The sequence below is a fragment of the Giardia intestinalis genome, chromosome 5, assembly GCF_000002435.2.
Source record: "Giardia intestinalis strain WB C6 chromosome 5, whole genome shotgun sequence".
In the NCBI taxonomy this organism is placed as follows: domain Eukaryota; phylum Fornicata; order Diplomonadida; family Hexamitidae; genus Giardia; species Giardia duodenalis.
The window spans coordinates 838,085-849,909 of NC_051860.1; the positions used below are offsets into that span (position 1 = coordinate 838,085).

The following is an 11,825-nucleotide window of genomic DNA, read 5'->3' on the forward strand; positions in this document are numbered from 1 at the left end:
TCAAGTGCAGCTTTATCTTCATCAGTAGGCATAGCTAAGCCCCGAAAGTGCAGCCCGCGGGCAGCCCCGGGCCGGGATAAAAATAAAGACCCGGGCCATGGACGAGATCAAGAGCATCATCCTCCAGAACATGAAGCAGCGGGGCGAGCTCGCGGTCCTGCAGGCGAAGGTCCGCGAGTCCGTCCTCCGCGCGCTCGAGGGCCACAAGGCCAGCCCGCCCCCGCAGCCCGAGGGCGAGACGTACGTGATCCTGGAGCTCATCACGGAGTTCTTCCGCTTCATGGGCCTCCACTCCACCGCCGGCACCCTCGAGGTCGAGGCGGGGATCCCGACGCTCCCCGTCAGCCGGGAGTACCTGATCCGGACCCTCGGCCTGTCGCCCGACGCGATCAACAACGAGATCCCCCTCCTCTACCACATGCTCGCGTTCTGCCAGCAGTTCGGGGGCGTCTCCGCCGTCGTCCTGGAGGAGGACCAGGGGGACCGCCTGTAAACGCCTTCCCCGAATAATTTCGGGCAGTCCTTGCCCGCGGAGGGCACTTAAGGCTCCGGGGCCCGGGGCAGAGTCGGCCCTCCCAGAGCCCGCCGACGCCCCCGAGCGCCAGCCCGGCGCAGGGGCCCGGCCACACTCATTTATTAAACAGCGATGGCCAGCGCCGAGCAGGCGTACCTGGAGCTCGCCGACGCCCTCGCCCGGTGCGCGGCCGGCCCGGGGGGCCTCGGGGAGGTGCGCGGGCTGCTGCACCTGCTCCGCCGCTGCACGGACGCCGGCTACCCGAACGTCCCGCCCCCGGAGCGCCTCGGGCACGAGTTCGCGCGCGACGCCCTGTCCGTGCTCGCCGGGCTCCGGGAGGCGCCGGCCCCGCCCCCGTCCCCGGACGCCCCGCAGCAGCGCCCGATGCCGCCCTCCCCCGGGGCCCGCTGGCAGGCGCTCTTCCCGGCCGGGACCGCCCTGGGCCTCTCGCCCTTCGAGGCCGACGCGCTCATCCGCCGCCGCCGGGCCCAGGTCTGCGAGCTCGACGCCGAGGTCGCCCTGCTCTCGCGCCGCGTCGCCCGCCTCCGGGGCCTCCCCGTCCGCATGCACTGAGGCATGCGTGCAGGGCGGCGGTGGACCCGCGTAAGCATTTGTTGAAGCACACCGGATGACTCAGTGGAAGGGGATCTCGCTGGGATAATCCGTTTTAGCAGGCCGACAAAGCAACTATTAGCTTGATTTACTCCTCTAAGACAGATAGGCCCTTGCATTGCCTGTCCCCATCAGCGATATTAGCCTTGTTCTGTGCACTGCGTAGGATGCATACAGCTCTGTGCCGTATACTAGTAAAGTAGGGTGCGTCTCTCTATTGGCATAGTATGTCAATCTCTTGCATTATTAGATGGTCCATATAGCTCTATCCACTACTTACAACTAGCAGAATAGACAGCTTGCTACTCTGCGCAAGCATCTGGGGACGTATGCAGGCACGCCATGTGGCACCACGTCCTTTGTGGAGCGCTGGAGGACTACACAGGTGAGGGTCTACCATCAAGGTGCGGACACGTTGCTTCCTGACATGGAAGGTCAATGAGGCTATCCAGATGGTCCAGCAATGGTAGAAGGCTAGCAGATGTGATCGTATTGGCCATCAGCACTGTCACTAACACCAACACGCATGACTAATAGATCTAGCAGGGCCGCAATGTTGCTACTAGTTCTCTGCTTTTTGATGAGCGCCTTCACCGCGCAACGCACTAAACAACCCACATCCGACTGCGGAGTCGCAAACTGCGCCCAGTGCGTCTCTGGCGACAACACAAAGTGCGAGACGTGTAGCCCTGGCTTCGACCTCAGCAACGACAAGACGCAGTGCAACCAGAGGCCCGCGTCCAACTGCGGAGTCGCAAACTGCGCCCAGTGCGTCTCTGGCGACAACACAAAGTGCGAGACGTGTAGCCCTGGCTTCGACCTCAGCAACGACAAGACGCAGTGCAACCAGAGGCCCGCGTCCAACTGCGGAGTCGCAAACTGCGCCCAGTGCGTCTCTGGCGACAACACAAAGTGCGAGACGTGTAGCCCTGGCTTCGACCTCAGCAACGACAAGACGCAGTGCAACCAGAGGCCCGCGTCCAACTGCGGAGTCGCAAACTGCGCCCAGTGCGTCTCTGGCGACAACACAAAGTGCGAGACGTGTAGCCCTGGCTTCGACCTCGACGAAAACACAAAGCAGTGCAACCAGAGCCCTGCGTCCAACTGCGGAGTCGCAAACTGCGCCCAGTGCGTCTCTGGCGACAACACAAAGTGCGAGACGTGTAGCCCTGGCTTCGACCTCGACGAAAACACAAAGCAGTGCAACCAGAGCCCTGCGTCCAACTGCGGAGTCGCAAACTGCGCCCAGTGCGTCTCTGGCGACAACACAAAGTGCACAAAGTGCCAAAGTAACTACTTCCTCACTCCAGAGAAGAACGCTTGCTTGACGTCTTGTCCGGCCGGGTCGTACGCGGTTGGGCAAACGTGCGCGCCCTGCGACTCCTCCTGTGCGGAGTGCAGCGGGGCCGGCGCTTCCAAGTGCACGGCCTGTCCCGCCGGGAAGATGCTGAGGTACGCCGACGAGAGCAAGCTTAATGAGGGCGGCCAGTGCGTGGAGCAATGCGTGGAAGGCCCGGAGTGCGAGACGTGCGGCCTAACAATTGGAGGTACCAAGTACTGCTCGAAGTGCAAGGGGAGCAACGTGCCGCTCAATGGCGTCTGCACAAGCAATGCGGCCAGGACTCTGTTCTGCACCACTGCCGCTAACGGTGCCTGCACGGCCTGCGCCGCCGGATACTTCATCCAGGAGGGCGGATGCTACAAGACTGACAGGCTCCCCGGGAAAAGCATCTGCACAACTGACAATGGAGGGAAATGCCAAACGTGTGCTAACGGACAAACCCCAGACGGAGGGACTGGAGTGTGCCCGCTGTGCGACTCCACCTGCAAGACGTGCGCAGCAGGACAGACACAGCAGTGTCAAACTTGCTTCTCTGGGTACTATAAGTCTGGAACAAAGTGTGTGAAGTGTGATGCTAGTGACGGCCAAATTACTGGCGTAACCGATTGCGTGAGTTGTGCTCCCCCGTCTACTAATCAGGGACCTGTCACCTGCTATGTGAAGATGGATGGCAGCAGTGGAGGGAGTAGCACGAACAAGAGCGGCCTCAGCACAGGGGCCATAGCGGGCATCTCCGTTGCTGTGATTGTCGTAGTCGGGGGCCTCGTTGGCTTCCTTTGTTGGTGGTTCATCTGCCGGGGCAAAGCGTAGATGTAGACTTAGGTAGTGAATGGCTATGCTGATGGATTCTGCACTTGGTGGCCGTACTGGCTCTGAGTAGGCCCCTTGGCGCGTAACCATAGAAGTGTTTGTGGCCAGTGGTAGAGCTTGCACTATGTGGGCCATCCACGCATGGATCTCGCTACCAGAATCTCAGAAAGTTCCCTGTAAATGAATCGTACATCTGTGGAGCAGTCCATCAACCGTTCTCGTGCAGAGAATTGGTAAGGGCTGACAAAGGCGTAACTCTGCTTACACAGCTGCATAGTAGCAGATAGTATAGAGTACTGGCACAAATATTACGGCGTTAGTAAGCGATGTAAGCGACCCGATAGTGAAATAATCATTATTATAAATAATTCCTCGATGGGCAAGCACCGCACAGCACGAAAATTCACCGGTGCCCAAAAGCTGGACAAAAATAGCGGACTCGGGCATGCACTAGAGAATGCAAGACAACGAGATAAGCGGGAACAGCAGGCACACATGCAATCTGCAAATCCCGCTGCTGAAACGTTCAAGCAAATTCATGGGCCCACTATTCGCAGTGTTGTCGAAGAATGCGATCTGGAAGCTATCATAGCCCGAGCTGTTGCCGAAGGCCGAGAGTTCACTATGAAGCAGGAAGCTACACTCTTGCACGAACAGAACTTCCAGGCTGAACTGCAAGTTTCCCCCACAACCTCTCAGCTTTCGTATATCGCCACACGAAAAAATCTGTTGCGCATACCACGTCGCCCGGCCTGGTGCGTCGGTATGTCTAAAGAGGAGCTGCAGTCTCGCGAGCAAGAAGCCTTTTACATTTGGCGTTCAGAGCTTGCGAAACTTGAGCAGGAGCGAGTTGTTACGGTCACCCCTTTTGAGAAAAATCTTGATATTTGGCGACAGCTTTGGCGTGTTGTGGAGCGGTCCGATATTCTATTTCAGGTTGTTGATTGTAGGAACCCTTTGTTGTTCCGCTCGTCAGACCTTGTGCAGTACATGAAGGAGATTGGGTTGCGGCAGAAAACATATAAGAGGAGTGTTTTGCTTTTAAATAAGGCAGACCTTGTTCCTCTAGAAGCAAGAAAGATATGGACGCAGTATTTTGCAGCAAATCGTATTGAGCACGTATACTTTTCCGCTCTTCGTGAGGAAGCCCTCATCAAGCTTATAGCATACCAGATAAATAAGCATGAACGAGACCTCAAAGAGCAGGAGGCTCTTATTAGAGCGGGAGTTTGTAGCTATAAGGACGCAGTGCAGCGGCTTGAAAACGACCTCGAAGAAGACGTGCCATCCGAGAATTCTGTAGCAGATATCTCTGAGAAAGAAGAGGCTGATCTTCCCGACCACGACGCAGATCAGCCACGAAAGAAAAAAGGGAAGCGAGTAAAGCCCGTCTCTGAGGACGTATTAGAGAGGATCAAACTGGAGTATGACCTCATCATTAGTCGCGACGATACCGATGAGCCTCTTCCCTTTAAATATCTTGATACTGGTGCCGGGATATCATCTCCCGCTGATCTCAACTTACTAAAGTCCTCTAGAATACTCACGCGTGACGAGCTTATTGTGGTAATAAATTTACTCTCAGAGGAGGTTCGAAGGGAGGGGGTTAGGCTAAACTGTGCAAAAAGAGACTCTGATACCATCACAATCGGAATGGCTGGATACCCCAACGTGGGAAAGTCCAGCCTGATTAATGTCATTGCAATTGAGACAGGCGTAAGGACCGCTGTAGCGGCAACGCCCGGGAAAACTAAGCATTTCCAAACTATCGTCTTGAGCCCGACCATCACGCTTTGCGATTGCCCTGGATTGATTTTCCCATCATTCACGCACTGTCGTAGCGATCTGCTCTGCAATGGCATCCTATCAATAGACAACGAAAGGGATTACATGGCACCGATCAGATTGGTCGCAGCGAGAATACCCAAGCGCGTCTTTGAAAAGGTGTATAATGTACAAATCAAAGATGTGGATAAGTTTAGCGTCGCCCAGCTACCGGTCGGCGTCAATCCTGCAGAGGTGTACGCCACAGCCGAGCAGATATGTGATGCCCTGGCCTTGCGCCATGGGTACATGCAGTCTTACGGCGGGACTGACCGTGCCCGTATAGCAAGAATCATACTAAAAGACATGCTAAAAGGGAAGTTAGTCTGGATTTCTCTTCCCAGTGCAGCTCCGTGATAGAGACCATCCACGCTGCTAGGTTATGTGGCTGGTTTAATAACCATGCCTGTAGCCAATGGATCACAAAGAGAACTCTTGTACATCGATAAAGATGATTGCTCGCCAAGCACATTTGTTGATAGAGAATTGCGGGAACTTTTCCTTAGCGGCTTGACTGCAAGTGACCTAGACCTTGCCGGCTCGGAGGGTTTCTTCTGGGATGTGGTTCGTGAAATTTCAGTACTTGGGCGACTGGAGAGGGGAAGGCCTGTGACGCTGAGAGTATCCTTGTCAATAGTGATTCCGGGCAGCTGATCCTCGAAATGGAGTTTGCGGGCAGCCTGTTTTTCAGAAGAGTTTTTCGGTAGGTGGGCCGCTTGCAGCTGTTTAGGGGCCAGTTTGGATCCCCTGACCCACTCACTGAGATACGGGGTTTTGCATGCGATACAATAATCTGGAAACATTTTAAGTTTATAATCAGATAACTCACAAGATTCCTGTCTATCTAAAGTGGTAAACACAGCTTCTGGTTTGCATAAGAGGGACCCTAGTATCGCGCATAGTTTGTGGACTGCATGCGTGCATGGAGTGTCCAGGTACACATTTCTTCCTTCTAGCTCCTGCAAGGAAGCATTGGAAACGAGCTGCTCCCCTTGCTCAAGTAGCAGGGTAGCCATAGAGTCGAAGTTGAGACGCACAGCAGGCTTATCGTTAGCATTGTTCTCTACTGTTACACTTGGTAGGTGACAATCTCTTTTTGTCAGAAGATTAGAGAGTGTAGGATAATAATGCCCACAAAGGAAACAGGCACAGCCTTCTGTGTCATGCGCAATATCCTTGCATGCTTTCTGCTTAAAACAATCCCATACAAGGTAGGAAGGAAATCGTTGGGGCTTCTTGCTTACATCCATCGTGTATGGATTTTCAAGTTCGAGCAGGAGATGATAATCCTCGGAGGTGATCTCACGGTATTGCATGGACGCAAAGCGCCTGTATAGTGCAAGGGAGCGCTCCCTGGCGGCATTAGGGTCTTCATGCTTAGTTCGAATCAGTATTCGCCTATTCTTCTTTTTGTACATCCCGGAGGTCAATGTGATAAAGCAAGCGGAGCAGTATTGCTCGGGTCCGAACACACGCTTTATCCCTGCTGACTCTAATTTGATTTCGCACCGTGAGCACACTTTTGAAGATTTCTCAGTCTTCACAGCCTTTTCAGCGCTAGACCCTGTTGATGGATAGTACTTTCGCCCATCCTCGTATGGAGATCTGCAGTATGGACATACTTCCTTTGCTTTTGTTTGCCGAGCGTGTTGATGAAAGAGCTGAATACATCGTGAATGAAGCGAGTTGCCGCAGTTAGAGCAAAATGGCAATACTGCATAGTTAATTTCCTCTTCATCACTTTCCATAAACCCGTCTAGACAAATGGGACAGGAGTCTAACTCTGTTATAGGGTTCCGTGACCGTGTGAGCCGCGGAACAGCCGCGGTTTGCTGTGCCTGCTGGTCTTCTGCTGGTGTTTGGTGCGTTGGACGATGGACCTTCTTAGCAGCAAGATGCCGCAGTTGCAGCAGAGACTCGATATCTGCATTTGTAAGGGATGTTTGTGCAGTCCACAGGTGATCGGGGGGCAGGTGGTACTTCCGTTGCAACAGGAACGAAATATGTATACAATAATTAGCGTGGGAGCCGCTTTCGCATGAACAGACATGGGGAGATCCCAGCGAGACCTTCACTGTGCTATCATCGTCGCGCCCCCTCAACACAAACACAAGAGGGCCCGGCTGGGCAATGATATAGAAGTGCGCCGTCTGAGCCGCTTCAATGACAGATGCTATCCACGCGGGGGTCTTTACCTTCATCTGATGTTCTGTCCCAGCTGGGTTTGGCGAGATGCCTTGGATTCAAGATTATAGTTTATATTGCCACGTTTACAGAAAAAGTTGTCAAGGAGGTGATAGCCGTAAAATAAATTAAATCGAAATTAAAACTTTAACCCAGGAACCGAGAGTAGCATGTCTGACCCAATCAGCTTCAAGGTAATTTTGGTGGGCGACGGGGCCACTGGGAAGACAACGTTTGTAACGAGGCACATAACGGGCGAATTTCGAAAGCAGTACATTTCAACGATTGGGGTTGAGATTCGACAGCTTCCCTTCTACGTGGCCGGTCAGTCCTGTCCCAACGGGCGCGAGGTCCTGCTGAATGTGCACGACACTGCAGGGCAGGAGAAATTCGGCGGCCTCCGCGACGGCTACTATGTCGACTCTGATGCATGCCTTCTCTTCTTCGATGTCACCAACAGAGTTACCTACAAGAACGTGGAGAGCTGGTACAGGGATGTCTTCCGCATCTGCCCCACCCGTCGCGACGCGAGCACGGGAGAGGAGAAGCCTCTGGCAATCGTCCTCGTCGGAAACAAGTGCGATGTCAAGGACAGAGAGATCCGCACCCAGACAGTTAAGTTCCACCGCTCAAAGAACATCCCCTATGTGGAAATTTCAGCAAAGGATAACTTTAACTATGAGCTTCCGATTCTGAGCATCCTTCGCACCCTCCTGAATGACCCAACGATCCAGTTCTCCCAGGCACCTGCTCTCCTGCCAGCCGACATTGGTATGGACGCCGCCACCCGAGAGCAGATTAACAAGGATCTCGAGGCCGTCAATAATGTGCCTCTTCCCGACGATGATTGAGCAGGCCTTTGATGACTGCTTTTTCTGCCGCGTTGTTTCGACCGTCCTGGACTTCCACCTGCAGGTAGTAAATGCGCTATCTTTCGGGCTAAGAAAATAAATCGGTGGATGGCGGCGGGACCGACTCTTATCTCTCCACTGCGCTACACCGGCATAACTCCACTTGCAACTGACTTTCTGGGGATAAGCTATAAGGCGCAGCGTGATGAAGACGGCGCTCTTCTAGCGGTTCGTTACATCTCTGCAAAGGATGCAGAGGCTTGTGGTCACAGTCTCTCCTCTCTCTATGACTTGTACAAGGCACTGTCTTCTTCGCTGCTCCTCACAAAGAGCAATCTTGAGGCGGATGAAACGGGTGAGTGCCTTTTGACTTCCCTCCCACCCTTATATAGATGTTACCTGGAGAATGACTACCTTATCGTAGAACAGGGGCTAGCAAGCACGCGGTCTCTTTCGCAATACATCCGACGTCATAAAAATTCCGGCGTTTCATTTCACGAGTCTGTGCTCTGGAAGGTTGCATCGCAGTTGCTCAAAGCACTGGTAGATTTGTATGCCATTGATCCACGAGTTTCATTAGGGCTACTGCTGTCATTGGGCGCAGATACCATTTCTGTCTATGCTGGATTCCAGCTGCAATTGGGGTTTGGCCTGCCATACACCGCCACAGCCATTGGGTCATCAAGGCCATCTACGGGTGCTTCTTATATCTCTTCTGTGGCAACCTTTCTTACAGCTCAGGACGATGTATGGCGCGTCTTGCAAGTACTTAATGCAATGAGCCTTCTTGATCTTCGTGCGGGCAGTGAAATGCAGGCTTGCGCCAAGTATTCTCAGCAGTGGAGTAGCTTTCTAGCACGGCTGAGACAGGAGGCTGTTGATCCTAAGCTGGAAGGTATTTCCATTCTCGCCGACGAGGCTAATGCTGCAGCAGAGTCAACGCTACAGTTATATAAAGAAACAAATGCGCTGTTTCGTGAAATAAAAGGAAATAACTATGCTGTGATTGATGCTATTCTTCAGCAGAACTCGCATAGAACAGACTTTTTAGAGACCCCCAATGCCCTCGGCGAGACGGCCCTGGATTTGGCCGCTGCACATAACAATGCAACCATCATGGCGCTACTTTGTCGCTTTGTCCGCACTCACCGGTGCAAGGTCTGGATGACACCCTGTAGGATAGACTCAGTTACCCCGCCGTCTCCAGGCCTTGTTACGTTGCATGCAGCTGCTGGGTGCAGTGATCGTACTAATGTTGAGGTGTTCGGTGGCCACAGCCGGCAAGTTATGAGAGACAATCCTTTTCGCACGTCTCTCGCTGCCATGCTTGCAGGTGAGTGCCACGATAATCTGGAACTGCTCCTTTGTGAAGTTGGCGTCTTTCTAAATAAGCACATCAGCCACCTATCTCTCTGTGCTATGAGTAGCAGCTCCCGTGGGGCCGGTGCAGACTGGTTTATTCCGGAGGTAGGGATCAACGGATTCACTAACCTGATGCTCTACGCGGCCATTGGAGATGCAAGGTCTGTGTCTCATTACTTACACGAGGCCAAGGAGCAGACCACTATGGGTTACACTGCTCTCATGCTTGCTGCCTCCAATGGACACTTAGCCTGTGTCGATCTGCTTCTCAAGGAAGCCCGCGCAACCGACAATTATGGCTGGACAGCTCTCATGATGGCGGCAGATAGCGGGCATGCTGATTGTGTTAGAAGTCTTCTTCCCTATGAAAAAGGTATAGTAAGAAGGGGAAACATGACACCTCTGATGTTTGCCGCTCAGGAGGGTCATGTAGAATGCGTACGCCTGCTTCTGGAAGACAAGGATAATCTTAACGCATTTACAGACGTGGAGTATGGCGGAGGAGAGGGAATCAATGCCCTTGTTATGGCTGCATGGAGTGGGCACTTGGAGTGTGTAAAACTCCTGAAGCCGTATCTGGGCAACTCTAGAAATCCTGCCGGCCAGTCACCTCTTGAGGTGCTCCAGGCATCTCGCGCTTCCCAGGAGGAAAACCTCTCTGAAAAGATGCTTGCTGTGCAGGCATGCATTGAATATCTGTTTACAGAATAGATAGACGCACTAGGAAAGAAAGCGACCAGCAGATCACTCGTCTTCCTTTAGACTCTTGGAGCGGATCTCCTTCTTTTTCCTGAGAATCTCAGAGTAAAGTAAATCACGATACTCGCTAACGCTCCTCTTATCATCGTCGTCTATACTTATCTTAATAGGGCCAGGGGCACTGGGCTCCGTAGCAGGATCATGGAACTTTGACAGGTAAGGGTGCTCCAGGGCTTGCTCTGCGGTCAGTCGCTTGTTGGGATTGAACTGGAGTAGCTTCTTGAGAAGGTCCAAAGCATCAGCAGGGGCATTGGGGTAGATCTCCGAGAGAGCCTTTCCAGTCTTTGGTTGAAGGCTGTCCAGCATCATGGACGCAAACGGAGACTCGGTCGCCTCAATGTCTTCCGGTGTCGGCCTTCCAGTGACCTCCATTATCTTGTCAAGCTGGTTCATGGTAGACGATCCTGGAAACATGGGAGACCCTCCAAGCATCTCCCCAAGGATGCAGCCGATAGCCCACATGTCGACGCCCTTCGTATACCTTGTACAACCCAGAAGAATCTCGGGGGACCTGTACCAGCGCGTTGCAACATAGTCAGTAAGAATTGGGTTGGTCGCAGAGCTTGGCTCAGAAAGCGCAGCAATCGACCTTGCTAAGCCGAAATCCGCCATCTTCATGTGGCACTCAGAGTTGAGTAGGAGGTTAGAAGGCTTAAGATCACGATGGAGTATCTCGGCAGAGTGAAGGTACTTGAGCGCCTTAACACACTGATAGATTATGTAGCGCTTGTGAATGTCCTCGAGGATATTGGACTTGATCACCTGGTGCAGATCACTGTCCAGAAACTCAAATACCAGGTAGATGTCTTTGTCGTTCTCGGCCTTCAGCACGTTGAAGAGACGAATTATGTTATCGTGATCTAGCTCCTGGAGGAACATTATCTCACGGAAGGTGCGCTGGGCATCGGTGTCGTTTTGGAAGGCTTGAAATATCTTCTTTAGGGCTACGGTCTCGTTAGTTTTCCTGTTCACCGCCTTCCAGACAACCCCATAGGCCCCCTTCCCGACGCGGTGGATTATCTCATATTTGCGGAGGACGTGGCGGTCTATCGATTCGTCGTCAGACATTTAAATTTGTCCGGCTTGAAATTCTAAAACACAGGATGCATGTTATATTAAACGAGGATTAATTTTATAAAAACTTGTCATTTATTAAAACCTGGTGGGCGCAAAATCAGGTTGAAAAAATGGCTACTCAGGCAGCGAGTCTCCAGACGTACAACAATGACCTAGTCAAACTCATAGAGTCTCTGAAGGAGGCGAAGGCTACGCTTGACCGAGAGATCCACAGCCACCAGGAGGACAAATCAAAGATCGAGCGTGATTTAGCTGCATTGCAGAACCGCTATAAAGAGCTTGATGCAGCCCTCATCCAAAAGACCCAGGCCCGTGCAGAATACGAGAAGACCATTCGTGAATCTGAATTAGCATACAATAGCATTATCGAGTCTGCAAAGAAGCTGACAGGCATCTTAAAGGATAGAGCGGGTAACATTATCAGCAACTGAGACCGGCTGGGCCCTTCTTTCAGTAAATTGTTGCAGGTTTCTCAGAACAACTGACTACG

General features: G+C 52.8%; 9 protein-coding genes across 9 annotated transcripts; 7 read left to right on the forward strand and 2 right to left on the reverse strand.

The window, feature by feature from the left end:
• Window positions 1-97: 97 nt before the first annotated feature.
• On the forward strand, window positions 98-493 carry GL50803_00134441 (uncharacterized protein; the record flags this gene model as incomplete). The annotated part of the gene is made up of 1 exon (XM_001705101.1): window positions 98-493. The coding sequence occupies one exon, from the start codon at window positions 98-100 to the stop codon at window positions 491-493; it is 396 nt and encodes a 131-aa protein (XP_001705153.1).
• A 153-nt stretch (window positions 494-646) lies between these two features.
• GL50803_00116712 (uncharacterized protein) lies at window positions 647-1,087 on the forward strand (the record flags this gene model as incomplete). Its single annotated transcript, XM_001705102.1, has 1 exon — window positions 647-1,087. One exon carries the CDS (start codon window positions 647-649, stop codon window positions 1,085-1,087), a length of 441 nt encoding a protein of 146 aa, XP_001705154.1.
• A 592-nt stretch (window positions 1,088-1,679) lies between these two features.
• On the forward strand, window positions 1,680-3,278 carry GL50803_00114813 (VSP; the record flags this gene model as incomplete). Its single annotated transcript, XM_001705103.2, has 1 exon — window positions 1,680-3,278. The coding sequence occupies one exon, from the start codon at window positions 1,680-1,682 to the stop codon at window positions 3,276-3,278; it is 1,599 nt and encodes a 532-aa protein (XP_001705155.2).
• Window positions 3,279-3,653: 375 nt separating this feature from the next.
• Window positions 3,654-5,459, forward strand: GL50803_0015867 (GTP-binding protein; the record flags this gene model as incomplete). Its single annotated transcript, XM_001705105.1, has 1 exon — window positions 3,654-5,459. The coding sequence occupies one exon, from the start codon at window positions 3,654-3,656 to the stop codon at window positions 5,457-5,459; it is 1,806 nt and encodes a 601-aa protein (XP_001705157.1).
• A 23-nt stretch (window positions 5,460-5,482) lies between these two features.
• Window positions 5,483-7,303, reverse strand: GL50803_0015868 (uncharacterized protein; the record flags this gene model as incomplete). Its single annotated transcript, XM_001705106.1, has 1 exon — window positions 5,483-7,303. One exon carries the CDS (start codon window positions 7,301-7,303, stop codon window positions 5,483-5,485), a length of 1,821 nt encoding a protein of 606 aa, XP_001705158.1.
• A 153-nt stretch (window positions 7,304-7,456) lies between these two features.
• GL50803_0015869 (GTP-binding nuclear protein RAN/TC4) lies at window positions 7,457-8,137 on the forward strand (the record flags this gene model as incomplete). Its single annotated transcript, XM_001705107.1, has 1 exon — window positions 7,457-8,137. One exon carries the CDS (start codon window positions 7,457-7,459, stop codon window positions 8,135-8,137), a length of 681 nt encoding a protein of 226 aa, XP_001705159.1.
• Window positions 8,138-8,245: 108 nt separating this feature from the next.
• GL50803_0088735 (Ankyrin repeat protein 1) lies at window positions 8,246-10,210 on the forward strand (the record flags this gene model as incomplete). Its single annotated transcript, XM_001705108.1, has 1 exon — window positions 8,246-10,210. One exon carries the CDS (start codon window positions 8,246-8,248, stop codon window positions 10,208-10,210), a length of 1,965 nt encoding a protein of 654 aa, XP_001705160.1.
• Window positions 10,211-10,243: 33 nt separating this feature from the next.
• On the reverse strand, window positions 10,244-11,326 carry GL50803_0022850 (Kinase, CMGC MAPK; the record flags this gene model as incomplete). The annotated part of the gene is made up of 1 exon (XM_001705109.1): window positions 10,244-11,326. One exon carries the CDS (start codon window positions 11,324-11,326, stop codon window positions 10,244-10,246), a length of 1,083 nt encoding a protein of 360 aa, XP_001705161.1.
• A 119-nt stretch (window positions 11,327-11,445) lies between these two features.
• On the forward strand, window positions 11,446-11,766 carry GL50803_0016263 (Deflagellation inducible protein; the record flags this gene model as incomplete). The annotated part of the gene is made up of 1 exon (XM_001705110.1): window positions 11,446-11,766. The coding sequence occupies one exon, from the start codon at window positions 11,446-11,448 to the stop codon at window positions 11,764-11,766; it is 321 nt and encodes a 106-aa protein (XP_001705162.1).
• Window positions 11,767-11,825: the final 59 nt, after the last annotated feature.